Here is a 27,889-nt window from a genome sequence, read left to right as displayed (position 1 = left end):
GAACACACGAAGGTCTGCCCCCTGTACAAGCCCTTTGGGGCAGCAGCCAGCTCTTGGTTCTGTCTGTGCGCTGCCTGGGAGCGCTAGGCGCTATTAGAATCCAAATGCTCAGAGCTTAAATAGCGTCCCAAACCCAAAACGTGGAACATGTTTATTGCCAGTTAAAGCACACGGTTGTTTTCAAAGCTCACAGGCCGAGCGTGTGGCCACCGAGAGTCCCGAATGACACCCCTCTCTCTGGAGCTGCTAGAGCCCGACCATTGCCATGACGCCGGTCAGCCGAAAGGTAGATAATACCAGGCTGCATTAGGCCTATCTATCTATATACACACAGAAAACCCAAAACCCAGACCTCATCTGCACCCCAGCGCTCACTGCAGTGCATGCCTGGGACCTCAGTGGGGCACTGGTTTGGGGGAATGGCCCCCTCTCCTGGGGAGACCCCGTGGTTAGCGCTAACTAACTAGATCCAACGCCTCGGGGAGATGGCTCAGCGGTGGCATGGCTCTGAGTTTGGGAGGCATCCTAGTAGCCTTTCCATTGGTCTCTATTCTGCACATATGGACTCCCCTCCTGGTCAAGGATAGACCCCTCTGGCTATGGGTACAAGGCTGGCTCCACTACGGGGGACAATGGTGAAATAGCCCCAGAGCCAAGAGCAGCCCCAGGGCTGGCAGGTGACCATCAGCTCTCCTGGTCGTATCCAGCTATGGTGGGATCACCCGCCCACGGCCCCCACTAGCTGCCCCACAGCAGTTCGCATCACCACATGTGCAGCTACGGGAAGCTGATCTCCATGCACAGGACGACCAGGGAGTTGGAGCAGTCGCGGAGCTGCTCAGCCAGGAGCTTCCCGTCGGCCAGGGGAGAGGCAAAGCCCTCGGCAAGGCTGGCCCGCCACCCTTGGCAGTCCTCCTTCGGGGATCGGTGCCCACGCGGGCTGGAGCCATGCCAGATCGCCTTGTGAGCCCTGAGGAGACAGTGCCAGGCTGGGATCACTGAGGGTCAGCAGAAAGCCATGCAGGGCCTGATTTTCAGAAGTGCTGGGTGCCCACCCTCCAGGGGAAGCCAAGGGGAGCTTGGTGCACCCGGCCCCAGGCACGTGGCTCCACCCGGGGCCCCCAAATCAGCGGCTGCTTTTGAAAAGTTCAGCTTTGGGGTTAACCCTTGCGCTGCTTAGGCTTCACGCAGCCTCCCCTCCCAGCTGAGAAGCCAGCCCCAGCCTCCCCCGCCACCAGAGGTTATCGGGGAGTGAGGGGGGGGCAGCGATTGCAACTAAATCTTCCCTTCTGACTGGTTCCCAGGCACTTCAGGCCCCAGGAACAGAGTCCCGGCCTTGGGGTCCTAATTAAAATACATGCAACAGTGTCATAGATAACCAACCAACATACCCTGTGCAAAGCTCCTGGAAGTGCCACTTATGGGTGGGGAGGGGGTTGGTTTAAACCCTTTCACCCCCAGGTCCTTTGCTACAGGGCTCTCTCCAGGGACAGAGCCCGCACCAGGGGAGGGGGAGTGGGGGGCTCGTCAGGCAATTACGGTTCCTTAGGAACGACTTCTTTGCATCGTCCCCTCCCTACCAAGGTCTCCCCGCAGCAACTGCCCCGGCGACTGCCCCGCTGTGCTCTGGGCAGGCGGCGAGTTCGCTCGCACGCTGTGACGCTCTCCCATTCCCGCGCTCACCAGCTGGGATCTGTCAGCACGTTCCGGCCGTCGAAAGTGTAGATGGGAAAACGCAGCGAGTTGAAGCGGGCGGCGCCATCACCTCCAAACAGGGAGTTCCAGGTCTTCGCCAGCAGCTGCCCCTGCCGTTGGAATCAGCGCGATGAGCGCGAGCGATCACAGAGATTTCATCTTGTACCGGGCCGGCCAGGCAGCGAGCCAGGCTCACGGGCCAGGGGCCGGCCAGCCCTTGCCTGAGTTCCCAGATCGGAACCAGGCCAGGTTCAGGTGGGTTCATGGGGACTCCCATGCACTGGTCTCTATTGCAAACAAGCCGGAAGGCATGGGGTGCTCTGGCTGGCCAGGGGTCCATTCAGGCTGAGGGGCAGGCTCAGTGAGATGGCTCTGGCTGTGGAGGGTTCTTGGTGGACACCGGAACTGAACAGTGCCCGGGAGAATAGGGCACGGTCCTGCTGAGGGGAAAGGCCAGATGGCCCAGTGGGTTTTAGCTTCTGGGAGTCTCTGAGAAACGTTTCTAACCATTTTCCTGGAGGCTCCAAAGCACCAATGCTGGGCGTGGGCGAAGGACCCAGCAGCTGCAGCCGGCTCACCCTACCAACGCTGCTGCGATCAGACTTTGTCGCTCACCTTCAGGTTGACGACGGGCAGAGTTCTGTCCGTCCTTCTCACGATGGAGACCAGGTTCTGCGTGGGGGACGACAGGAAGGCCCGGAAGGTGCTGGACAGCTGGGCCTCCTGCGACTGCCGGTGGCACTGCAGGTCCGCGCCGCTGAGCCCGTTCATATTGCCGGGCAGCGGGAAGTTCAGCGCGACCAGGCGGAGCTGAGAAAGCAGAGGGGTTAACAGGAACAGGCGGGGTGGGGGGAGCTCTAGCGGGTCTGTCTTTCAACAGGGCACCAGCACCCAAGGGTGTCGCATGCTCTGGGGCCTGTAAACCACACGGGGTGCCCATGGCATGAAACCTCGTGCTAATGGTGCTGTCTCGGAGCAGGCCTGCCGGCGCTGAGAGATCACACAGCCGAAGCCCGAGTCTCTGGGACGGACTGAGCACCGCTGCACGTCGTTTCCCGAAGCAGAGACAGGAACTGCACGTGGCCGCTGACTGGACAGGCGCTGGGCTCTGCCCTGGAACCTTCTGCCCTGCAGATCCCATATCACAGCCCCTGGCCGGGCTGGGGGAGGATCCTTCGCAGCTTGGATCAGCCTGGGAGTGACACCCCGCCCCACGCAAGCTGCCTCCACGTTGCTGGGGACGGGGAGCCAGGAGTCCCAGGGATCCCTCATTAGCACCCAGCAGTCCCAGGGGAAGGGGAAGGCCAGCCCACCGCTTACCGAAGGCACCCTCAGGGTGATGCTAGTTGGCCGGATCCCGGTGGCTGCTTGACTCCCTTCCTTTGGGACCTAGGAAACACACAGCACGTTAGCCTCCAGGGACGTTACCCATTTGGAGCAGACTCGGGCGTGCCCAGCACGTCACAAGCCTGGTGGAGACAAGGGCCCGGCCCCACAGATCTCACCCTGGGTCCGACTAACGGGCTCTACACAGACCCTGCTGAGCACAGCCCTTGTCCAGGCTACCATGGCAACGTGAATTCCATGGAGGGAGGTTCGGGCCTGTGTTATAAAGTAGAGCAGACCAGGGAGTCAGAGCTGTCCTTTGTGGCCTTGGAATCGGTGAATTCCCAGGGGCCCATCCTGCCCTGAGCTCAGTGTCCCATTGCTTCCCTGCCCCCGAATGGCCTCTCCTGCGCTACCTGTCCACCCCCATCGCTGCAGTGTCTGAGCGTCTATATCCCCGGAGCAAGACGCTTAACCCCAGCGCGGGCGGGGCGGGCGGCCTTCCCATTCCTTGCTTCCTTCCGGCCCCACATCTCCCTTCTCGGGAGCGGGAGGAGTGCAGAGGCCACGTGCGCTGCCCTTCCTCAGCCTGGCGCTTTCGTTCCCTGGCCTGAACCCCTCCAGCGAGTAGCCACCCCACGGCTGTCGCGCTTCTTGTCGGGTGAGAATTCCGGACCAGCCACGCTCACGGTGCGGAATCATTTCCCCAGCCACGGGGCACGTCCACACCCTTCTCGCGCTCAGTGTGCCCTGCAGGGACCTGGGCAGGCTCCACTGGGAAGCAAAGCAGCTCGCCAGGCCAGGCTGGCTGGCGGAAGAGTCCCAGTTCTGCCTTGTCAGAGCTCAGGCCTTGGGTCGGAGTAAGAGGAACTCAGGACACAGCTGAATGTGGACATCACTCCATGGAGTCGATGGAGCTGTAGCTGCCTACGGCGGGGCAGAATTGATCCATGGTGTGCAAGACCTGTTCAACACAGGGACAGCGACCCTGGTGCAAACCCTAGTGTAGAGCCATTGCACTAGTGTGAGCCTTCTGCATGTGCCCCTGTCCACACCCAGAGTTCACATCCATGTGACAATGCTGGTGGCTAAACTCCCCAGTGAAGACAAGGGCGGATGGCCGGAGTCCAAGCATGGCCTCTGTGGTGACACAGGTCAGCGGTGGTGGTCAGATGCACTAGTCACGAGGGAGTACTCACCTGATGATGTTCTGTGGACACAGAAGGGTCATCGCCAGCCAATATGGAATCCGAATCTTCCAGCTGAGCAAAATCACACAAGCGAGAGAGAGAGAGAAGGATGTGTTAGGTCTCGATCTAGTCCTGTGGCTTTATTCACATATGGTTCCCGTAAGGGAAACCTGTCCCCATTTTCCACTGGACTCTTATTGGAAATGAACATTGGGAGCCTAGTGCCTGGCAGGGGAGAAGGCTGCGGGGAATTTCCCCCGAAACCCAGAGAAGTTCTACAAAAGTTGGTGCCTTTTGTTCCTTTCCCCCTTGGCTTGACTTGTTTTCTCCCTGTCAGCAGGTGTATTAAAGAAAACACATTTAACAGCTCACTAAGCTGCCTTTGGTGGTACTGGAGCATTTCACACCAAATCTCAGGGACTGTACGTCAGGGATTCTGTTCTCCACTACTGACAGGTTGCATGAGAAAGGCGCCATGGGAACCCAAGGAAAGGCGCCATGGGAACCCAAGGAAAGGCGCCATGGGAACCCAAGGAGAGGTGCCATGGAAACACCAAGCATTAGCTATTGCTAGCGATCCAAAAACCCCAGCCCTGGCCCTCTGGATTCTGGCATTTCCTGATTGCTGCTCCCGTACCAGGAGCTTGCTCCAGCCTCTCGGGGTTCGGATGAAGGCGCTGTTCTCATCTCTGACGTAGACCAGGCTCCCTTCGGGGACGGACGAGCTGGATTTGAACATCAGCTCCTTCGACTTGAAGACCCAGGTGTGATGCTGAGAGGGAAGGAGAAGCAGCAGTTACGGGTTAGCGGCCAGACCGCAGGGACACCCTGAGCCGTGGTCCTGCCATTCCACCCGCGGCCTGGCTGCCACAGCCCACGCTGGGCCGTTCCCACTCTGGCACCACCAATCAGTCACTTGGACCACCCCAAGCTGGCAACAGCCGGGAGGGTCCTAGATCCGATCAGCACAGCAGCCCCCGGCACAAGCAGCGGCTGTGGCACCAGGTTGCGACACCTAGGACGGGTCCTGTGCTCGGGACGGTGCTGTCTCCAGTGATTTCTCCCCCATGCAGATAACCCAACCCCCCGGCTCCCACCAATGGTGCTGGATGCTAGGGAGTGGATGCATTCAAAGCCCCATGATGCCCGGGGTGTGGGTGGGCCAATGTGCTTGCCACGCGGTTTGAGGGGTGTATTGAGGCAGTTTGCTGACGTGCCCTTAGGGATGAGTCTCCTCATTGCTCTGGCCAGTCCTAGCTTTCTGCCGCCCCCGGCTGCTCAGGGCATGGAAAGCCGCTGCCAGGAAGGAAGACAAGGGATGCTACAAGATGCCAAAGTCCAATACACACCCTGGAGTCAGCCGGGGAGTCAGGCACGTCCTTCTGAGACAACTCAGCATCTAGAGAGCAGCAGACAGAGACGTCAGGCTCCCGCTGCACGGGTGGGTTCGGCAGAGCTCTGGCCAGCCGGGAAGAGCAGACCCTGCTCCCCGCTACCCACCCTGTGGCTCCTGCAGGATCTAGGCTGGTGTGCACGGAGCGGCAGCCTTTTCGTCCGAGAGCCCAGCTCTAGCCCCATTCCAGAGGGCCCCTGGGGCTAAGGAGTAAAGGAACCCTTTGTCTCCACTGGGCAGGGAAGCCGAGCTGGAGCCCGACTGCCCCGAGCAGTAACAGCAGGGTACGGCCAGCGAGGTTCTCGCAGGGGAGCAGCCCGCTAAGAACTCAAGGAAGGTGCTGCTTCCCGGCTCTTCCTTGGCAGGGGTGGGGCGGGGCACTGGTTGGGTCTCCCTGTTTCCCAGATATTTTTCAATCCAAAGCAAACCCCAAGGCTGCCCTGAAGCAGGAGATGATGGGCACGCAGCGCGAGGGAGCCCTTGGCCCCCAGGCCCGCCCAGCCGCAGGCACTCAGCCAGAGGGGAGGTCCTCACGCAGCGCCCGTCACAAGGACGGGGAGACCTTTCGGGATCAGGGGGAGAGGACAGAGAACGCTCATTAACAACTCCTAGCTGGCCGCAGGGTCCCAGCCGGGCAAGGGGAGATGCCTCCCATGGGCTCAGTGAGACCAGGACAAGGCCTGGCTTGTGAGCCCAGCTATCTCGTGGGGCCGTGGGGACAGCACCATCGCCGAGGCACCAAGGCAGAGCTCATGGGAGCCAGAGGAAAGACACCCACTGACTCCAGGAGGGCTTTGGGGCAGCCCAGAGGCAGCTCAGAGAGCTACAGACCTTCCCCTGGAAATATTCTGCAGCGGGCTCCTGGAAGCACTGCAGGTGCCACCCAGGTGCCCTGGGAGTCAGCAGCCAAGGGAGTGCGGGACGGGTGTGGGGAGGCCAAGGAGGGTCCATTACTTTCCTAACGGGGCCTGAAATCTGGTCCACGTCCCCCTGAAATGCCAAGAGCAATGTCCCTACCTGAGAGCCCGACCGCGTCGTGAGTCACCTGGAAAAACCAAGTAAACGTGGCTCTATCAGCGCGAGACCATCGCAGACGAGACGGGCCTGTCTCCGGTGGCATGGGGCAGCTGAGATGGCGAGCGGGAGAGGGGCTGGGGCAGAAGCCATTCCTCCTGTCCAGGGGGAAGTGTGAGGGCCATCCTGGCGGGGTATTTCCGGCCCGAGAAGGGAGGGAGGGTGATTTGCACGCCTGGCTGAACGGGCCCTGGGCTTACAGGGGGACGAGCAGCAGATCCAAACAGTGCCTGAGCCGTGAGCCGCAGGAGAGCACAGGCCGGGGGGGTCAGGGGAAGGGTCTGCCCCAGGAACCAGCCCTGCCCTCTGCTCCGGGCACCCTAGGCAGGAGCTGAGCAGCCTCAAAGACTTGGGGGTCCCTAGTCCCTCCACGATCCCGCTGCAGCCCTGGGTCTGGCTGTGGGCAGCAGGGAGGCTGGCAGGGGGCCCAGGAGGCCCATGTCTTACCGGCTGTTTGCAGAACGGCCTGGTGCGGACGGGATAAACCCTCTGAAATCAAAGACAGGCTGGTTTGCATTGAGTCTGGTAACCGAGCACTGGCGCAAACGCACGCCCGACCATCGGCCGGGATCCTTACATTGACGTAGACGACGCCTGGTGCTCCGGGGGGCCCTGGGGCGCCGGGGGGGCCTGGTGCTCCGGGGTGGCCGGGGGGACCCTGAAATAAAGATCAGCACAGAATTGGCAGTGGATCTGTTCATGGGCTGGTGCTGCATGTCCCGGGGAGGAGGGTGCTACCGGACCAGGGCCTGCCTGTCATCTCTCTGCCCACCCGTCCCCGGGCTTTTCCCCAGAGCCTCCCCTGCCCTGCTCACTGGGTACCCTTCCTCTGCTCTCTCACGGCCCTCCTTCAACCCTGCCTCATTCTCCTCCCCAGCCAGCTGGATTCCTCCACTCAGTGCCCGGCCTCCTGCCCGGTCTAGGATCTCCGAGCCCCCAGGAACCCCTCCCCCGGGGCCTCCTGCAAACAACAGGGCAGCACCCAGCCTGCCGGAGTCTGAGTGCAGGAAAGGTCTGGGCCCATCCCAGCCCATGGGCCCCTCGGGCTGTGGAGACAAGACCCAGGCTGCAACTCACGTGGGGGACAATTGCACCGTAAATCTCCGTCTCTACTTTGCCGTTCTGCAGAGGGAGAGAGAGAAAAGGGGGAGACTCCTGTGGACGGGCTGGGCGCAGGTCAGGGAAGGGGGCCCGGATCTACAGCGACGCTCATCCGTCCAGCCAGCCCATTCGCTCCCCAGCTCGGCCGGCTGTCTCCCCCGGCCTCGGGCTCACAGGAAGGGTGGTGCTCGCTGGGCACGCCCATGCCATGCCCCTTGCCTTGCAGGGGCTTGGCTGGGCTATTGTGGGGGCGATGGGCCTGGCAGGGGTGCTGGGTCGGCTCCAGCTGGAGTGTAGCAGAGGTGGGTGAGGGGCTCCTTCCCCACCCACAGACAGTCCCCAGGCCCATCGCCGCCTCATGGCACTGACAGCCCCCCCAGAACACGCCAACGACTTCGGACAAACCTCTTGGTATGTCAGTGGCACCCAGGATCCGTGCGGGCCCCTGGAGCCGGGGAAGGAAGGGTGGCCTGGCAGGAACCCGGCCTCCCCAGGACAGCTGCGGCATCCCTGGTGAGCCAGCAAAGAAAAAGAGAGAGGGTCCGTGATCTCCGCTGGGGCCAGGTGTGTGGGGGGCTGGGGCACTGTGACTTAGGAAATCGGGCTTAGTTCCCAAGGGAAATGAGTTGGCCGGTCTCTGGCTGGCCCCCATCCAACCCCGCAGTGGATTTGGCCCGGCTGTGGCAGTCTGTCCTGCAGCGGGTCCGGGCGGAGGGGCGTTGGCGGAGGGATGGAACGGCATCAGGTGGAGGCGCCCTGGGCACCCTTTCCCAATGGCTGCCTGCACTATGCCAGCCCCGGCACTGCCAGGGCCATGCCGCAGCACAGCTGGCTCCCCGTTGCGTTTCCATGGCTACTCACCTGCTCTCCGGGGTCTCCCTTTTCACCCTGTACAAAAAGGAGACAGACCCATCAGAGCCCCGGCTCTCCCAGGGGTCCCCACTCGCCCAGCCCCAGTGCCCCCAGGAAGTGGGAGCCATCCTCTCATACACACAGGGAAACTGAGGCACAGAGCGCTGCAGTGGCTTGCCTGGGGTCACACGGCAGGGTTGGCGGTTGAGCCGGAGCCAGGAGCCCGGACCCCAGCGCCCAGGCCAGAGGGGAGTATTTGACAGCCCGCACGGCTCTCGGGCACAGCAGAAGGGAGCTCCAGGGGAGGGTTAAAAGCGGAGGAAGGAAAGCCGCCCTAGGGGGCTGTTCCCGGAGCAGGGGGTTGTACCACTGGGCCAGGAACGGAACAGGGGGCGGCGGGGCGGGGATCTCTGCCCGACTTTGCACACCTAATGTCCCGGACTCATCCAAACATGCGTCTTATGCTGGGAAATCTCCTGCCCAGGGTGGGAGCTGCAGGGCGGGGGAGAGGCCTCCCTGTGGCGGAGGAGGGGGAGCGCGCGGGGGGGGGGGGGGGGGGGGTGGCGCAGGTGTGTGTAGGGGAGCCAAGTGCTGCAGTTCTGAAGATGGACTTTCGGACTTTCCTCTGTGTCCCAGAGCCCACGTGGGGCAGCTCAGCACAACCAGCGGGGAGGTGGGGGGGTTACCTGTACGGATTGCCAAGGCTGCAGGGAGGGGGATTAGTGGCCCAGTGCAGTGCTGGGGTCACTGTGCTGCAGGGAGTGGGGTAGGGGGCTCAGTAGGGGGCGCTCTCCCTTGTCTGCCAGTACTCACCTTGGGGCCCGGCGGGCCAGGCCATCCGGGGTGCCCTGAAGAGTGTGGGTCACACTGCAGGGAGAAGAACACGGCTGTGAGGGGCTGTCTGGGCCCTCGCCCAGCGTGATGGCACAGGGAGGGGGCCGGACCCACCCCACACACCCAGGGTCGCCTTCTAGACCAGCACAAAGGCCGTGAAACATTCCCACCCTGGATCCCACCACAGCTTTTCAGCATGTGACCCCCCCACTGCAACCCCTGTGCCCCCCAAGGCCAAGGACCCCCCAAAGCCTGGCACAATGCTCCCAGGGGTGTCTCTGGGAGCTCCAGGCACTGGCAGGCAGGCGAGATGCGACTGAGTTCGTGCCCACTCACCCTGTTCTCCCCAGGTGGTCCTGGTGGCCCCATGGGCCCGGGTGGGCCATGGGAACCCTTCTCTCCCATCAAGCCGGGGCTGCCTGGAGGGCCGGGCTGGCCAAGATCACCCGTCTCGCCCTGCAGGGACACAGCGCAGGGGGTGAAAGAGCCAAGAACACACGATCCCAGCCCGTCTGCGGGACCCAGCGCTCAGCAAACAGTGTCTGGGGTGGGGCCTGGCATTAAACCCGCCCCACAGCTGTGGAAACTGAGGAACGGGCCAGGGAAATGACTACTTGCAGTGATGGAGCTGAGGGCAGAACCCCGGAGTCCTGACCACACTCCCCTCTCCAGGGACAACCCGCTGTCACATCGGTGTGAGCAGCGCTGCCACGGTGGGTCCCACCGGAGCCTGCATCCGCTTGGCATCTGCTGCCTTGGGCCAGGCCCTCCCATGCTGCTCTGGTGACGGCCCTGTGCCCCCCTCGGCCCGATCGGCTCGTTACCTTTGGCCCGGGGTATCCTGGCTCCCCGGCAGGCCCCGGGGTTCCTGGTGGCGACACAGGTCCTGCGGGGCCGGGGGGCCCTTCACGCCCTGGAGCTCCTGGAGGCCCTGAGAGTCCTGGAAGCCCAAGGGGGCCGTCGGGCCCTGGGGGGCCTTGGAAGCCCGGGGGCCCTGGGGCCCCAAGTGGCCCTGGAGGGCCGGGAGGTCCTTGCTGCCCTTCACGGCCTGGCGGTCCAGGGGGGCCTTGGATGCCTTCATGCCCGGGATAGCCTTGAGGGCCCGGAGGCCCTTGGTAGCCGGGCAAACCCTGGGGGCCGGGCGGCCCTGCCACGCCGGGCATGAGCGGTTGTTTTGTCAGCTGGCAGGAGAGAGAAGAGATACAGCAGAGCCGCTTCTGTGGTGCCAGCCTACCCATCCATTGCCCCCATTGCAGCCCCCGCCTCTTCCACACTGGCCCCACAGCACTGCCCCACGGCCCTGCCCCCGCAGCCCCTGCCCTGCTTCTCCCCCACTGCCCCTGCCCTGCCCTGTCCCCACTGCCCCTGCCCTGCTCCATCCCCGCTGCCCCTGCCCTGCAGACCCTGCCCTGCTCCACCCCCACCCCCACCCCCACCCCCACTGCCCCTGCCCTGCCCCCACAGCCCCTGCCCTGCCCCGCTCCACCCCCACTACCCCTGCCCTGCCCCCGTAGCCTCTGCCCTGCTCCACCCCCACTGCCCCTGCCCTGCCCCCGCTGCCCCATCCGCCCCCTCTCCCACACTGGCCTCCCATCCCACTGCAGTCCCTGCCACGACTTTGCAGGTAGATTAAGGATAACTTGGCCCTGATCCAGCCGGCCACCCCCCAGCTCTCCCCTCCCATGTGGTCTCTGCTCTCCCTCTCGCTCCCCAAGCAGGCTGAAACCCCAGACACCCCATCCCGTCCTCACCTCGTTCTCAGATTCGTCCAGCCCTTCAGTGCCAGTTGCCAGCCCCGGCACGCCCGGAGACCCAGGAAGGCCGGGCGGCCCCTGGGGGCCAGGCTGCCCGGGGCTCCCTGCCTGGCCTTGCTCCCCAGAGAATCCAGGCAGGCCTATTTCCCCCGGGGGCCCCCGCTCTCCTCTTTCTCCCTGTTGGGGTGAAGATACGCCATGGATGGGATGAGCCCCTGGGGGGGACTGTTCAGTGAACTGCCGCCCTTGCCCCCCAACCCCCAACCCCTGCCCCACTGGGAACTGGCTCTGTCCACGTTGGAACCCGCTCTGGAACCGCCAGCGCTCGAGGAGATCCCGTTCCTCTGCTGGTCCCAGAGAGTGGGGCAGGAGCGGGCGCAGCCCGGCGTGGATCTGTCCCCCGCGGCGGCCAGGCGGTGGCTGCCTTGGCAGGAGCTGCTCACGCAGCAGCCACGCCGGCCTGACCCCCAGTGGCGCCGGGCTCAGGCCTGGCAGACGGCCTGTGCGGGCAGGGCGTCGTGCCACCCCCCGCCGTGGTGCTCGTTGCGCTCCGGCTAGCGATGGAGCGGGGCGCTCTGTAAGCAAACGCCCCCGTGAAAAGCCACGGCCTGAATTGGGGGAGGGGGAAGAGTGTGCGCGGCCCCAGCGAGCCTCCGAAAACCCAGCACCCTTCAAAACCAAGCTCTCGAGGGTCCGGGGACCCCAAACGCACTGGGGGGCCCATCTCTGTGCCCCAGAACAGAGCCCCCCACAGCTCCCTTCCTTCCTACCTTTGGGCCAGGAGGCCCAGGGGGCCCAGGGGGGCCAGGGACGGCTGGGCAGACGCACTGCGAGAGGTTACCAGTCACCTAGGAGACAGAAACAGCCTTGAGTGCCGTGGGCGCTGACGGGGCGCGGTGCCAGCCCCGTCCCCGCTGGGCTTCAGAGGGTCACGGGGCAGAGCAAGGGAGATCTGGGGTGGCAGGGTGGGGGGACGGCTGGATTGGAAACTCCTTGGTTCTGCTGGCACAGCCGCAGCGGCTCCCCTCGCTGCAGGAGGCCTGGTACCCGTGCACCAGCGGGGTCGGCCCTGGCAGGGCTCTGGTGGCTGCTGGCCCGGGTAGCTTCGGAGCAGTCGTAGGACAGTTAAGGGGAGGATTGGAACGGACGCTCCTTGAGTCCCTGCTCTGCTCCTCCTCCTGCGTGAGCGGCTGGTGCTCACTGCTCAGCCCAGGGCAGGCTGTGCCAGGAACGGCCCCTTCCCACCACTCACCTGCAGAAGGGTGGCAATTGCCCGGGGGGTGGGCACGGCTGGCGTCGGCCCCTTTGTAGTTGCCTGTGAGAAAGCGGAGAAAGATGGAGCATCGGCACCATCGCCACAGCCCCCCCTTGAAATGTCTCCATCTTCTGCCTGCCGCTGCGGGGGGATCCCACCCCGGTGCTGGAGGCCCCCCAGGCTCTCTCATGTTAGCAGTGGCCCTGGCAGGCTCAGAGCCGCGGCTGCCCAGGAGGGTGAAGGAAGAGGCCCCAGGGCCGGAGCCGGCGCTGCCTGGCTGGAAAGGGCCCGTTCCTGGGGCGGGACAGGCTGGAGGGGTGCAGGGCAGTGCGGGGCGGGCGGGAGGGGGATGGAGAGAGCGAGTGACCATGTGTCCATCCAGCTCAGGACAGGCCGACACCATTAGCTCCTAGGGAGAGCCGGGCAGTAGATCCCCCCCCCCCCCCTTACCTTGATCTGCAGGAACTCCTCTTCCTCCTCCGCGCTCCCCTCGAAGAGCCCCGGGGAGGGGTGGGTGCGGGCGGCAGGGGCTGGAGGCGTCTAGGAGAGACGGGGCCATGGGTGGCAAAATCAGTCCTGGCCCCATTCCTCTGTCAGCTCCTCACTCCCTGGAAAGCCCAGTTCTGCCTCCTTGCCCCATGGGGCAGCCGTCTGGGCCCGTACCATTGCCACCAGCTGCTGGCAGAGTGGGGCTTGGCTGCCTGCTTTGCATGCGCTTACCCATCCCGCTTTGCTCTCCCCTCCCTTCCTGCTTGCACCCTCGCTGTGAAGTGCTCTCTCCTCCCACTGCAGCTGGCTGGGCCAAAGGCCCCTAGACAGTCTGAGACACCCAGGGGACCAGAGCCAGGGGCACCCACCGGCCCCTTGCTGTCTGTCTGCACTCGCTGAAGAGCTGGGGGGAGGTACAGCTGCCCTGTTCGCTCCCTCTGGAGTCCTAGCTCCCAACCTGTGGGCCGAAGGAGGCTCAATTTGTACAGAGCTCTGGCCCAGCCACGTGCTAAAAAAACGTCCGGGTTCTGGCCGGCCGGCCCTGCTTCGAGGTATCCGGGTTCTGGCTGCCCGGCCCCGTGCGCGGCGGGGTCCGGGTTCTGGCTGCCCGGCCCCATGGGCGGCGGGGTCCGGGTTCTGGCTGCCCGGCCCCATGCGCGGTGGGATCTGCGGTCCAGGTCCCGGCATATGTGGCCACACTGATAAATAGCCTGAGAACCACTGCTCTAGGGGGGTGTGACGAACTGGGCCTGTTCTCACTGTGGTCTGTGAATGCTGGCTGAAGGAGAGTGCTGGAAGCGAGCTGGAGAGATGGCTGGGAGACAGAGATGGCTCTGACCCCCCCCGAAGGGGGGCGGGCTGGGATGCCCTGGGACCCCAAGCTGGACTTAACTGAGGGGGTCCTGTTGTCTGTGCCTGCAAGACCTGTCTTGGACTGTATTCCTGTCATCCAAATAAACCTTCTGCTTTACTGGCTGGCTGAGAGTCATGGTGAATCGCAGGAAGCCGGGGGTGCAGGGCCCTGAGTTCCCCAATACTCCGTGACAACTGGTGGCAGCGGCGGGATCTACTGCACCCCGTGGACGGCGCTTCCTGCAGTAAGTGACTGGGGAGCAGTAAAACGAAGGGGGATTGACGGGGACCAGGCCTGCTGAAGAGTGGGAGAGAGACGGTTATTACCCCTGGGAGTGTGTGACCAGCGAGAAGGACTTTTGCAGTAACAGGGTGTGACGGAGCAGGGAGCAGGGCAGATTTGACCTGGGAATGTTGCAGGGGGGTTGCAGTGGGGATGTGGGACTTCCCTTGAAGGGAGCTACCTGAGCTGTAACCTGAGCCAGGAACGGGGGTGGGGAGAATTAACACCTTCTGCCCGGGAGACTGAACAAAGGAGAGGAGCAGCGGGAGGGGCTGGGAGTTTAGTTTCGGTTGGGGCTGGGTGGTGCAACGCAGGGAACCCCAAGCTGGGGTCTAAGCTCCCTGAACCTCCCAGAGGGACCTAATTGAGGGGGGTCTGGTCGTACCTACACGCTCTGCTTGAGACTGTGTTCCTGTCCTTGAATAAACCTTCTGCTTTACTGGCTGGCTGAGAGTCGCAGTGAATCTCGGGAAGAGGGGTGCAGGGCCCTAACTCCCCCACGATCCGCAACAACTGGTGGCAGCGACGGGATCTACTGCACCCCGTGGACGGCGCTTCCTGCAGTAAGTGACTGGGGAGCAGTAAAACGAAGGGGGATTGACGGGGACCAGGCCTGCTGAAGAGTGGGAGAGAGACGGTTATTACCCCTGGGAGTGTGTGACCAGCGAGAAGGACTTTTGCAGTAACAGGGTCCCCCGGGGGGATCGCAGCGAGTGGTCCCAGGGGCGGAGGAGTCTGCAGCTCGACCCTGGCAGAGAGGCGGTGACCTCGAGAAGGGCTGGCACACTAAGGGTCCCCCTGGGAACTGTGGGGAGCTGTGAGCACACAGGCCGGTGAGTGGCCAGCAGGAAGATGTATGCCAAGCGGCTTAAGAGCGACCTGGTGGAGCTGTGCAAGCAGAGGCAGCTGCGCATTGGGAGGCTCACCAAAGAACAGCTCATTGCCCAGCTGGAGGCGGAAGATCGCGCGAATGAACTGATCCCTGTGTCTCAGGGAAGCAGCCTGGCAAATGCAGCGCAGGCACCAGTGTCTGTCCCAGCTGGGAGTGGTCAGCCGGCTGCTGAGGGCTTCCCGAGACCCCTCCTTCCTATGCCTAGGGGAAGGGTGGGGAGGAGCCCAGCAAATACCGAAGGCGCCGTGATCCCCCCGGCCAGCAGGGGATCCCCCCGGCGAAGCTCGCCGGCCAGCAGAGGAGCCTCCCGGCGACGTTCGGCATCCGGGGAGCGGAATTGGCTGGAATGGGAGAAAGAGCTAAAACTGAGGGAGCTGGAGGATCGTGAACAACAGAGACAGCATGAAGAGAGACAGCGTCAGCATGAACGGGAGGAGAAAGAGAGACAGCATCAGCGTGAACGGGAGGAGAAAGAGAGACAGCATCAGCGTGAACGGGAGGAGAATGAGAGACAGAGACAGGAGAATGAGAGACAGAGACAGGAGAATGAGAGACAGCATCAGCGCGAACTGGAACTGGCGAGACTGAGGGGCAGCGAACCCCCGGCTGCGGTGAGTGATGGGGGACCCAGGACTGCACGGAGCTTTGATAAGTGCATCATGGCCCCATACAAGGAGGGGGAGGACATGGATGACTTCCTGGAGGCCTTTGAGACGGCCTGCGAGCTGCACCGGGTGGATCCCGCGGACAGACTCCGGGTCCTTACCCCCTTACTGGACCCCAAATCCGTGGCATTGTACCGCCAACTGGGAGAGGCAGAGAAAGGGGACTACGAACTATTCAAAAGGGCCCTGCTACGAGAGTTTGGGCTGACTCCTGAGATGTACCGGGAAAGGTTCCGGGGTCAAGATAAAACCCCTGAGATCTCATATTTGCAACTAGCCGTCCGCATGGAAAGATACGCCAGCAAGTGGGCTGGTGGGGCCCAGACGAAGGAGGACCTGATTAAACTGCTGGTACTGGAGCAACTGTATGAGCGGTGCCCATCCGACCTGAGGCTGTGGTTGGTGGACAGAAAGCCAGAGAACCCGCGACACGCCGGGCAGCTGGCTGATGAGTTTGTAAAGAGCCGGTCAGGGGGTGGCAGGGAGGAGCCCCAAAGGAACAGGCCCGCCGCGATGCAGAGAGAGAGTCACCCTGGGACCTCCCAAAGGGGGAATATGGGGAATCCCCTCCCACGGGGAAGGCCCAGCATCAGGGACAACCGACCGGCTCGAGGGGACCCACGGGACCTGAGCTGCTATTACTGCGGCCGAAGAGGCCACGTTCGGGCCCAGTGCCCCAAGCTCAAGGACAGACTGAGCAGACCGAACCCGCACCGGGTTAACTTGGTAGAGGCCCAGACGGACGAGGGGCAGGCTTCCCACGCAAGAGGGGCTGGCAGCTTATCAACTGCTCAAGAGAGAGAAGGGCCCCCGGCCAGCTTCTCTGGGGGGCCAGATGCTCCGGATTCAAAGTTCTCCGTTTACAGGGTTGGCGCGGGGCTGTCCCTGCGGAGCGAGTGCCTTGTTCCCCTGGAGGTGGATGGGAAGAAAGTTTATGGATACTGGGACACGGGCGCAGAGGTGACACTGGCCCGGCCCGAGGTGGTGGCCCCAGATCGGGTGGTGCCCAACACCTTCCTGACCCTGACCGGGGTGGGCGGGACCCCATTCAAGGTTCCCGTAGCGAGGGTACACCTGAAATGGGGGGCCAAGGAGGGCCCCAAGGACGTGGGAGTGCACCACCATTTGCCCACTGAGGTGTTGATGGGGGGGGACCTAGAGGACTGGCCAAGCAGCCCCCAGACCGCCTTAGTCGTGACCCGTAGCCAGAGCCGGCGAGGGGCACTACGCCCTGACCTTGGGAAGGATGTCCCACCGGAGGCACCGAACCCTTCCCGGGTGGGGAGGGAACACCCAAGGACAGGCCGCGGGGTGGCTGGGGCTTCCGACCCAGCCGACGAGAGGGAGCAGGTCCCCATCCCTTCCTCAGCCGCCGAGTTCCAGGCCGAGTTGCAGAAGGACCCCTCCCTGCGGAAGCTAAGGGGCCTGGCTGACCTCAGTGTGGGACAGACCATGAGGAGAGGATGCAAGGAGAGGTTCCTGTGGGAGAAGGGGTTCCTCTACCGAGAGTGGGCTCCCCCGGGGGAAGTGGAGTCGTGGGGGATCAGGAGGCAGCTGGTGGTTCCCCAGAAGTTTCGCCACAAGCTACTGTACCTGGCCCATGACATCCCTCTCGCAGGGCACCAGGGGATCCGGCGCACCAGGCAGAGGCTGCTACAGAACTTTTACTGGCCCGGGGTCTTCACCAACGTCCGGCAGTACTGCCGATCCTGTGACCCCTGCCAGAGGGTGGGGAAGGCCCGGGACAAGGGGAAGGCAGCATTGAGACCTTTGCCCATCATAGAGGAGCCTTTCCAGAAGGTGGCCATGGACATAGTGGGACCTCTCAGCAAGACGACCCGGTCTGGGAAGAAATACATCCTGGTGGTGGTAGATTTCGCCACCCGCTACCCCGAGGCAGTGCCCTTATCGTCCATTGAAGCAGACACTGTGGCGGATGCGCTGCTGACCATTTTCAGCCGAGTGGGGTTCCCCAAGGAAGTCTTGACGGACCAAGGGTCCAACTTCATGTCGGCCCTACTCCGGTGCTTGTGGGAGAGATGTGGGGTCCGGCACAACTGGGCCTCAGCATATCACCCCCAATCCAACGGGCTGGTGGAGAGGTTCAATGGGACGCTAAAAATGATGCTGAAAACATTTATGAATCAGCACCCGCAGGACTGGGACAAGTACTTACCTCACCTGCTGTTTGCGTACAGGGAGGTACCCCAGGAGTCTACCGGGTTTTCGCCTTTCGAACTGCTATATGGAAGGCGGGTAAGGGGGCCCCTCGACCTGATGAGAGACGAATGGGAGGGGAAGGCCACTCCTGACGGAGAGTCGGTGGTGGAGTATGTCCTGACCTTCCGGGAACGACTTGCCGAGCTCATGGGCCTGGCCAGGGAGAATCTGGCCAGAGCCCAGAGGAAGCAGAAGGTCTGGTATGACCGCACAGCACGGGCCCGCGCCTTCGCCACTGGGGATCAGGTGATGGTCCTCATCCCCGTGAGGAAAAACAAACTCCAGGCCGCCTGGGAAGGGCCCTTCAAGGTTGTCAAGCAACTAAACGAGGTAAACTATGTGGTGGAGCTGTCGAACCGGGCACACCACCACCGGGTGTACCATGTGAATATGATGAAGCCATATTATGACAGGGGGAATATGGTGTTGGCCGTGTGTGGACAGTGGGAGGGGCAGGGAGATGACCCTTTAGTAGATCTATTCCCTGGGACAAGAGTTGGCTTCCCCCTGGAAGCAATTCCCCTCTCTGATCGGCTAACCCCTGCCCAGCGAGCTGAGATCGGAGGGGTGCTGCATCTGTACCAGCAGCTGTTTTCCAACCAGCCTGGACGCACTAATCTGACTGTCCACCGGGTGCAGACAGGATCGCACCCACCTATAAAATGCTCCCCCTTCCGAGCCACAGGGAAAACTGCTCAGGACCTGGAAAGAGAGGTCAATGACATGCTGGCTTTGGGGGTGATCCAGCCGTCTTCCAGCCCTTGGGCCTCGCCGGTGGTGCTGGTCCCCAAAAAGGACGGGTCGATCCGGTTCTGTGTGGACTATCGGAAGCTCAATGCCATCACTGTAGCCGATGCCTACCCCATGCCCAGGCCGGACGAGCTCCTAGACAAGCTGGGAGGTGCTCGGTACCTTACCACCATGGATCTTACAAAGGGCTATTGGCAAGTGCCGCTGGATGCAGATGCCAGGCTGAAATCGGCCTTTGTCACCCCTCTGGGGCTCTATGAGTTCCTGACCCTGCCCTTCGGCCTCAAGGGAGCGCCGGCCACCTTCCAGCGCCTGGTGGATCAGCTACTGAGGGGGATGGAGAGTTTTGCCGTGGCGTATATCGATGACATCTGTGTCTTTAGCCAGACCTGGGAGGACCACATATCCCAGGTTAGACAAGTGCTGGACCGACTCCAGAAGGCTGGGCTGACCGTAAAACCGGAGAAGTGCAAGGTGGGGATGGCTGAGGTATCCTACCTAGGCCACCGGGTGGGAAGCGGCTGCCTAAAGCCGGAACCAGCCAAAGTGGAGGTGATCAGAGACTGGCCCGCTCCTCAAACCAAAAAGCAGGTCCAAGCCTTTATTGGGATGGCAGGGTACTATCGGAGGTTCGTGCCCCACTTTAGCGCCATAGCCGCCCCCATCACTGAGCTGTGCAAGAAGGGGAAGCCAGACAAAGTGGTCTGGACCGAGGAGTGCCAGGAGGCTCTCCGGGCGCTGAAGGAGGCTCTGGTCAGTGGCCCAGTTCTGGCAAACCCAGACTTTGACAAGCCCTTTATGGTGTTCACCGACGCCTCAGACACAGGACTGGGGGCGGTGTTAATGCAGGAGGATGAAAAGGGGGAGAGACACCCCATCGTGTACCTGAGCAAGAAGTTACTACCCCGGGAGCAGAACTACGCGGCCATCGAGAAGGAATGCCTGGCCATGGTGTGGGCCCTCAAGAAACTAGAGCCATATCTCTTTGGGCGTCACTTCACCGTGCACACCGACCACTCTCCCCTGACCTGGCTGCACCAGATGAAAGGAGCCAACGCCAAGCTCCTGAGATGGAGCCTGCTCCTGCAGGATTATGACATGGACGTGGTCCATGTGAAGGGACGTGACAACCTGATAGCGGACGCGTTGTCCCGGAGAGGGAGCCCTGAACTTCCCCAGGTCACTGGTCAGAGTGACCCCGCTCAGTTCAGTCTCGAAGGGGGGAGAGATGTGACGGAGCAGGGAGCAGGGCAGATTTGACCTGGGAATGTTGCAGGGGGGTTGCAGTGGGGATGTGGGACTTCCCTTGAAGGGAGCTACCTGAGCTGTAACCTGAGCCAGGAACGGGGGTGGGGAGAATTAACACCTTCTGCCCGGGAGACTGAACAAAGGAGAGGAGCAGCGGGAGGGGCTGGGAGTTTAGTTTCGGTTGGGGCTGGGTGGTGCAACGCAGGGAACCCCAAGCTGGGGTCTAAGCTCCCTGAACCTCCCAGAGGGACCTAATTGAGGGGGGTCTGGTCGTACCTACACGCTCTGCTTGAGACTGTGTTCCTGTCCTTGAATAAACCTTCTGCTTTACTGGCTGGCTGAGAGTCGCAGTGAATCTCGGGAAGAGGGGTGCAGGGCCCTAACTCCCCCACAATCCGCAACACAGGGTCCCCCGGGGGGATCGCAGCGAGTGGTCCCAGGGGCGGAGGAGTCTGCAGCTCGACCCTGGCAGAGAGGCGGTGACCTCGAGAAGGGCTGGCACACTAGGGGTCCCCCTGGGAACTGTGGGGAGCTGTGAGCACACAGGCCGGTGAGTGGCCAGCAGGAAGATGTATGCCAAGCGGCTTAAGAGCGACCTGGTGGAGCTGTGCAAGCAGAGGCAGCTGCGCATTGGGAGGCTCACCAAAGAACAGCTCATTGCCCAGCTGGAGGCGGAAGATCGCGCGAATGAACTGATCCCTGTGTCTCAGGGAAGCAGCCTGGCAAATGCAGCGCAGGCACCAGTGTCTGTCCCAGCTGGGAGTGGTCAGCCGGCTGCTGAGGGCTTCCCGAGACCCCTCCTTCCTATGCCTAGGGGAAGGGTGGGGAGGAGCCCAGCAAATACCGAAGGCGCCGTGATTCCCCCGGCCAGCAGGGGGTCCCCCCGGCGAAGCCCGCCGGCCAGCAGAGGAGCCTCCCGGCGACGTTCGGCATCCGGGGAGCGGAATTGGCTGGAATGGGAGAAAGAGCTAAAACTGAGGGAGCTGGAGGATCGTGAACAACAGAGACAGCATGAAGAGAGACAGCGTCAGCATGAACGGGAGGAGAAAGAGAGACAAAGACAGCATGAAGAGAGACAGAGACAGGAGAATGAGAGACAGCGTCAGCATGAACTGGAACTGGCGAGATTGAAGGGCAGCGAACCCCCGGCTGCGGTGAGTGAGGGGGGACCCAGGACTGCACGGAGCTTTGATAAGTGCATCATGGCCCCATACAAGGAGGGGGAGGACATGGATGACTTCCTGGAGGCCTTTGAGACGGCCTGCGAGCTGCACCGGGTGGATCCCGCGGACAGACTCCGGGTCCTTACCCCCTTACTGGACCCCAAATCCGTGGCATTGTACCGCCAACTGGGAGAGGCAGAGAAAGGGGACTACGAACTATTCAAAAAGGCCCTGCTACGAGAGTTTGGGCTGACTCCTGAGATGTACCGGGAAAGGTTCCGGAGTCAAGATAAAACCCCTGAGATCTCATATCTGCAACTAGCCGTCCGCATGGAAGGATACGCCAGCAAGTGGGCTGGTGGGGCCCAGACGAAGGAGGACCTGATTAAACTGCTGGTACTGGAGCAACTGTATGAGCGGTGCCCATCCGACCTGAGGCTGTGGTTGGTGGACAGAAAGCCAGAGAACCCGCGACACGCCGGGCAGCTGGCTGATGAGTTTGTAAAGAGCCGGTCAGGGGGTGGCAGGGAGGAGCCCCAAAGGAACAGGCCCGCCGCGATGCAGAGAGAGAGTCACCCTGGGACCTCCCAAAGGGGGAATATGGGGAATCCCCTCCCCCGGGAAATGCCCAGCATCAGGGACAACCGACCGGCTCGAGGGGACCCACGGGACCTGAGCTGCTATTACTGCGGCCGAAGAGGCCACGTTCGGGCCCAGTGCCCCAAGCTCAAGGACAGACTGAGCAGACCGAACCCGCACCGGGTTAACTTGGTAGAGGCCCAGACGGACGAGGGGCAGGCTTCTCACGCAAGAGGGGCTGGCAGCTTATCAACTGCTCAAGAAAGAGAAGGGCCCCAGGCCAGCCTCTCTGGGGGGCCAGATGCTCCGGATTCAAAGTTCTCCGTTTACAGGGTTGGCGCGGGGCTGTCCCTGCGGAGCGAGTGCCTTGTTCCCCTGGAGGTGGATGGGAAGAAAGTTTATGGATACTGGGACACGGGCGCAGAGGTGACACTGGCCCGGCCCGAGGTGGTGGCCCCAGATCGGGTGGTGCCCAACACCTTCCTGACCCTGACCGGGGTGGGCGGGACCCCATTCAAGGTTCCCGTAGCGAGGGTACACCTGAAATGGGGGGCCAAGGAGGGCCCCAAGGACGTGGGAGTGCACCACCATTTGCCCACTGAGGTGTTGATGGGGGGGGACCTAGAGGACTGGCCAAGCAGCCCCCAGACCGCCTTAGTTGTGACCCGCAGTCAGAGCCGGCGAGGGGCACTGCGCCCTGGCCTTGAGGGGGGTGCCTTGCCTGAGGCGCAGGACCCTAACCTGGTGGGGAGGGAACGCCCAGGGACACGGCTCAGGGAGGCTGCAGCTTCGGACCCAGCAGGCGAGAAAGAGCAGGTGGCCATCCCTGTCCCAGCTGCTGAGTTCCAGGCCGAGTTACAGAGAGATCCCTCCTTGCGGAAGATAAGGGACCTGGCCGACCTCAATGCGGTACAGACCATGGGACGAGGTGGCCGGAAAAGGTTCCTGTGGGAGAAGGGGTTCCTGTACCGAGAATGGGCTCCCCCAGGGAAAATGGAGTCAGGGGGGATCAGGAGGCAGCTGGTGGTACCCCAGAAGTATCGCCGCCAGCTGCTGTGCCGGGCCCATGACATTCCTCTCTCAGGGCACCAGGGAACCTGGCGTACCCAGCAGAGGCTGCTACGGAGCTTTTACTGGCCTGGGGTCTTTGTTACTGTCCGACAGTACTGCGGATCCTGTGACCTCTGTCAGAGGGGGAGGAAAGCCTGGGACAAGGGGAAAACGGCTTTAGGACCCTTGCCCAGCATAGAGGAGCCTTTCCGGAGGGTGGCCAAGGTAAAAAGGGCGGCTCTGAACCAAGAGAGCCCAAAGCACAGACCTCCAGACTGGAGCGCTGGGAGAAGACCACAGCCCAGTTGGAGCCCCAGAGGTATGGGGGTGGGAAAAGGGCACAGGCCGCATAAACCTTCCCACATGCGAACTGCGAGTGCCATCAAGCACCCCAACCTAAGGGGGGGCGTGAAACTGGAGGGGCCTGGTGTAATTCTCACCAAGGAATGGGAGGGATGCGGGGGCATCCATGGGAACGGGGATAGGTTCGAACTTCCCCGGGTCACTGGCTAAAGTGACCCTGCTCAGTTCGGTCTCGAAGGGGGGAGAGATGTGACGAACTGGGCCTGTTCTCACTGTGGTCTGTGAATGAGTTGTCACGGAGTATTGGGGAACTCAGGGCCCTGCACCCCCGGCTTCCTGCGATTCACCATGACTCTCAGCCAGCCAGTAAAGCAGAAGGTTTATTTGGATGACAGGAATACAGTCCAAGACAGGTCTTGCAGGCACAGACAACAGGACCCCCTCAGTTAAGTCCAGCTTGGGGTCCCAGGGCATCCCAGCCCGCCCCCCTTCGGGGGGGGTCAGAGCCATCTCTGTCTCCCAGCCATCTCTCCAGCTCGCTTCCAGCACTCTCCTTCAGCCAGCATTCACAGACCACAGTGAGAACAGGCCCAGTTCGTCACAGGGGGCCAGTGAGGCATCTGTCCCCAGGCTCTCTGCCATCTCCACGCCCTGTTTGCTGCCCGCTCTGGTGCTGCAGGGGCAGCTTTCTGAGGGCCCTTCAGCCGCCCACCCCTGAGGCATCAGGGCTGGATTGGGAGGGGGGAGAGCTGCACATGTGGGCTCTCCGGCAGGGGAAGTGATGTGCAGAATCCACAGAGCCCTTGAGACCAGCGCCACCCACCCCCGCTCTTGGGAGGGACCCATGCGGGGGGGGGGGGGAGCCGGGTGTGTCTCGGCGGGGGTCTCAGCAGATCCAGTCCCAAAGCCAGAAAAACAACAGCAAAATACCATTTCCCTGGGGCAAAGGGCTGAGGGGGGTTGGCTATTGTGTCTGGCCCACGGGCTCTGAGATAAGGGGGAAGGACACGAGCAGAGGAAACTGATTAACTGAAGACAGGCCCCAGTCTGTGGGAGTTTGGGGTGGGCTGGGTATCGGGGTGCGTCAGGGGCTGGGCATCAGAGCACAGCTGCGGGGCTGGGCATTGGGGCATGACTGGAGGAACTGAGTCTCCGTGAGCAGCAGGGGGCTGGGTATCGGGGGGTGGCTGGGTATCGGGGTGCAGCTGGGTGGCTGGGTATCGGGGGTGGCTGGGTATTGGGTGGCGGCTTGGTATCATGGGTGGCTGGGTATCGGGGTGCAGCTGGGTGGCTGGGTATCAGGGGGTGGCAGGGTGCCTGGGTATCAGGGGGTGGCTGGGCGGCTGGGTATCAGGAGGTGGCTGGGTATCGGGGGTGGCTGGGCGGCTGGGTATCAGGGGGTTGCTGGGTATCAGGGTGTGGCTGGGTATTGGGGCATGCCGGGGTTGGGTATTGGAGTGCGGCTGGGTATCAGGGGGTTGCTGGGTATCAGGGGGTGGCTGGGCGGCTGGGTATCAGGAGGTGGCTGGGTATCAGGGGGTGGCTGGGCGGCTGGGTATCAGGGGGTGGCTGGGCGGCTGGGTATCAGGAGGTGGCTGGGTATCAGGGGGTGGCAGGGTGGCTGGGTATCAGGGGGTTGCTGGGTATCAGGGTGTGGCTGGGTATTGGGGCATGGCCGGGGTTAGGTATTGGAGTGCGGCTGGGTATCAGGGGGTGGCTGGGCGGCTGGGTATCAGGGGGTTGCTGGGTATCAGGGTGTGGCTGGGTATTGGGGCATGGCCGGGGTTGGGTATTGGAGTGCGGCTGGGTATCAGGGGGTGGCAGGGTGGCTGGGTATCAGGGGGTGGCAGGGTGGCTGGGTATCAGGGGGTGGCTGGGTATCAGGGGGTTGCTGGGTATTGGGGCATGGCCGGGGTTAGGTATTGGAGTGCGGCTGGGTATCAGGGGGTGGCAGGGTATCAGGGGGTGGCTGGGCGGCTGGGTATCAGGGGGTTGCTGGGTATCAGGGTGTGGCTGGGTATTGGGGCATGGCCGGGGTTGGGTATTGGAGTGCGGCTGGGTATCAGGGGGTTGCTGGGTATCGGGGTGTGGCTGGGCGGCTGGGTATCAGGGGGTGGCTGGGCGGCTGGGTATCAGGGGGTTGCTGGGTATCGGGGTGTGGCTGGGTATTGGGGCATGCCGGGGTTGGGTATTGGAGTGCGGCTGGGTATCAGGGGGTGGCAGGGTGCCTGGGTATCAGGGGGTGGCAGGGTGGCTGGGTATCAGGGGGTTGCTGGGTATCGGGGTGTGGCTGGGTATTGGGGCATGGCCGGGGTTAGGTATTGGAGTGCGGCTGGGTATCAGGGGGTGGCAGGGTGGCTGGGTATCAGGGTGTGGCTGGGTATTGGGGCATGGCTGGGGCTGGGTATTGGAGTGCGGCTGGGTATCAGGGTGTGGCTGGGCGGCTGGGTATCAGGAGGTGGCTGGGTATCAGGGGGTGGCTGGGCGGCTGGGTATCAGGGGGTTGCTGGGTATCGGGGTGTGGCTGGGTATTGGGGCATGCCGGGGTTGGGTATTGGAGTGCGGCTGGGTATCGGGGGATGACTGGGTATCGGGGGCGGCTGGGTATCGGGGGCTGCCTGGGTATCGGGGTGCGGCCGGTATCGGGGGTGGCCGGGAGGCCAGGTATCGGGGTGCGGCCGGGGCTGGGTATTGGAGTGTAGCTGGCTCGGGCAACCTTGGGCCCTTGGACACTGCCTCCTGGCACTGCAGTGTGGCCCCAGCCCAGCCCGTATAGGGGGCGGGACAGAGCCCTTAGGGACCTGCAGAGTTCACGGCTCCTGCCCTGCGTGTGCCGGGGCCTTGCCCGCTGCATTGGGATTCACTGGCCTGCCCGAGCCCTGCCCCGGGCACGCTGCAGCCAGGCCGGGAAAGGAGCCACAGGGGACAGCGATGGGGACCTGCACGGGGGGGCCAAGCAAAGCTCACCTGCTCCTCCACAGCGCTGGCCCTGCCTTGTAGAGAGTGTGAGAGTACTCCCCCCCCCCAGACTCCCCCATCTCCCCATGCACATCCCCCCCATGCACCCCCACCCGTCCACTCCATCCCCCCACGCACCCCCCCATCCACTCCCCACTCAGCCTCGCATGTGTCCGACGCCCACTCAGCAGTGTGATGTTGGCCGCACACACAGTCACTCTCGCACACCCACAATCTCTCCCCCCACTCGCTACCTCCCCCAACGCACCTGGTCTCGTGTTTCCAGGGGGGCCTGCGTCCCACCCCCTGCAGCCTCCTTGAGCACCAGCGTCTGGCTCTGGGGGGCTGGCCCCAGTGGGGGTTTGCTCAGCAGGATTTTCTGCGTCGGCTCTGTGTCGCCAGCGTCCCCGTCTGAAAGAGCCAAGGGCAGGTGGGCTGGGAGCTGTGCCTGTGACAGGCCCCCTGGGCAGCATGGCATCGGCAGGGAGCCCGGGGAGACGCCGGGTGTCGGCTCAGTCCCCCTGGACACAGGGCTGGGGGGAGGGAGGGGCAGAGCGTGGCCTGGATCCGTGGCCTCGCAGCAAACAGGCGAGTGGTGTGTCCTGGCTAGGGCAGAGCTCGGGAGTCAGGCCGGGCTCCATGGGACCAGCCCCAGCAGCGGGGAGCAGCCTGGGCGACTCCCTGAGCCCCGGGGCCAGAGGCTGTGAGGGGCGGAGGTCCCTGCAGAGGGAGTTCCCGGGGAAGCACAAGCTCAGGCTCCCTGTGGCACCCGCCCAGCTGCCCGCTCACCTTTGCCCGCACACCCTGTGGCGGAGCGGTGACGCATGCCTTGCCCTGATTGCGGATGAACAGAGCAGGCTGGCTGTGGGAGCCCATGGCCACGCTCTGCACCCCGGCATGTTCTCATGCATGGCACTGGGGGCAGCAGCGGCCAGGGCGCCCCGGGGTTTGTGGAGAGCTGGCTGATTCAAGAGCTGAGGTCAGCAGGAGCTGTGGGTCGCTCAGCCCCTTGGGAATCAGGCCCCAGGGTGTCTCCAGCTGGCCCCCCAGAATCAACCCTGCCCACCCAAAGGAGTGAGCCTCACAACGTCATCACAGGGAAACTGAGGCATGGAGCAGGGAAGGGACTTGTGGCAGAGCTGAGAAGAGAACCCAGGAGTCCTGGCTCCCAGCCCTCCCCCGCTCTAACTAGACTTCCACTCCTCTGCTATCTCACCCCCCTCCCACACCAGCTGGCAGAGGTGGCTGGGCTCCTGGCCTGTTTTGTCCCCCTGGCTGGTCTGTAGCACCCCCCGTGTGCTGTAAGGTGCATGGATGGTGGTGTGGGGGACGTCCCTTCCACCCCCCCAGGGGTCACCACAGGCACCTACCTTCCCCCTCCTCTGGGGGGCGCTGTGCAGACGTCGGGCCAGCGGTGGTCGTGGACGGGGGTGTTGTGGTCAGCCGGGAGCCCAGCGAGAACCACTGGGCTGTGCTGGGGGGAGCCCAGACCCCCACCAGCAGCAGGACGCACAGGCAGCGGAGGAGGCGGCTGCCCTGGGGGGTCCCCATGGCGCTATGCTGGGCACGGGCTGCCCTGGGCAGCTGCCTGGCACCGTGGCCTCTGCCTGACTCGCTCTGTCTGCCCTCCGCGTAGGAATGAGCCTCCCTGCAGAGCCCCCGCGCTCGGGGCTAACCTTTGGCACCTGGCCCTGCGCTGTTATCAGACCATATCCTCCCGCCCCCGGCTCCGACACGCCCCTGGCCTGGCATCAGCTCCTCCCTGGGAGCTCCGCCGGCAGGGCCCTGAGCCCCTCCTCAGCGCTGGGCAGGATCGGGGCCTGGCTGAGAGCTCCAGCTGCTCCCTCCTGCCAGCTCTCTGCCAGGTGGCACCACTGGCAGGTGTGGGGGGCTGGGCTGGCCCCTCATTGAGGGTCAGGTCGCCCTGACCCCAACCTGCATGTTGCAAAGCAACATGCAGGGG

The 27,889-nt window shown here is 63.2% G+C and overlaps 1 protein-coding gene across 3 annotated transcripts; it reads right to left on the bottom strand.

Annotated features, from left to right (window-relative positions):
• Nucleotides 1-115: 115 nt before the first annotated feature.
• LOC101945383 (collagen alpha-1(I) chain-like) lies at nucleotides 116-27,623 on the bottom strand. Of its 3 annotated transcripts, none has more exons than XM_024100766.3 (22): nucleotides 27,297-27,623; nucleotides 26,195-26,337; nucleotides 12,925-13,014; nucleotides 12,472-12,534; nucleotides 11,990-12,067; nucleotides 11,217-11,396; nucleotides 10,290-10,646; nucleotides 9,802-9,921; nucleotides 9,445-9,498; nucleotides 8,641-8,667; nucleotides 8,185-8,289; nucleotides 7,756-7,800; nucleotides 7,256-7,336; nucleotides 7,126-7,167; nucleotides 6,622-6,649; nucleotides 5,561-5,610; nucleotides 4,849-4,983; nucleotides 4,221-4,283; nucleotides 3,016-3,084; nucleotides 2,311-2,505; nucleotides 1,684-1,805; nucleotides 116-970 (listed from the first exon to the last, which is right to left on the bottom strand). In XM_024100766.3, exons 1-22 carry the CDS (start codon nucleotides 27,475-27,477, stop codon nucleotides 778-780), a joined length of 2,421 nt encoding a protein of 806 aa, XP_023956534.1. In that variant the 5' UTR covers nucleotides 27,478-27,623; the 3' UTR covers nucleotides 116-777. The 3 variants fall into 3 exon arrangements, with proteins under 3 accessions (XP_023956534.1, XP_065433438.1, XP_023956535.1); XM_065577366.1 differs by having other exon boundaries at nucleotides 11,217-11,398; nucleotides 12,001-12,067; XM_024100767.3 differs by lacking the exon at nucleotides 8,185-8,289.
• Nucleotides 27,624-27,889: the final 266 nt, after the last annotated feature.

Source organism: Chrysemys picta, chromosome 24 (genome assembly GCF_011386835.1).
Source record: "Chrysemys picta bellii isolate R12L10 chromosome 24, ASM1138683v2, whole genome shotgun sequence".
In the NCBI taxonomy this organism is placed as follows: domain Eukaryota; kingdom Metazoa; phylum Chordata; order Testudines; family Emydidae; genus Chrysemys; species Chrysemys picta.
The sequence above is the reverse complement of the archived record's forward strand: the minus strand, read 5'-3'. Positions and strand labels throughout refer to the sequence as shown.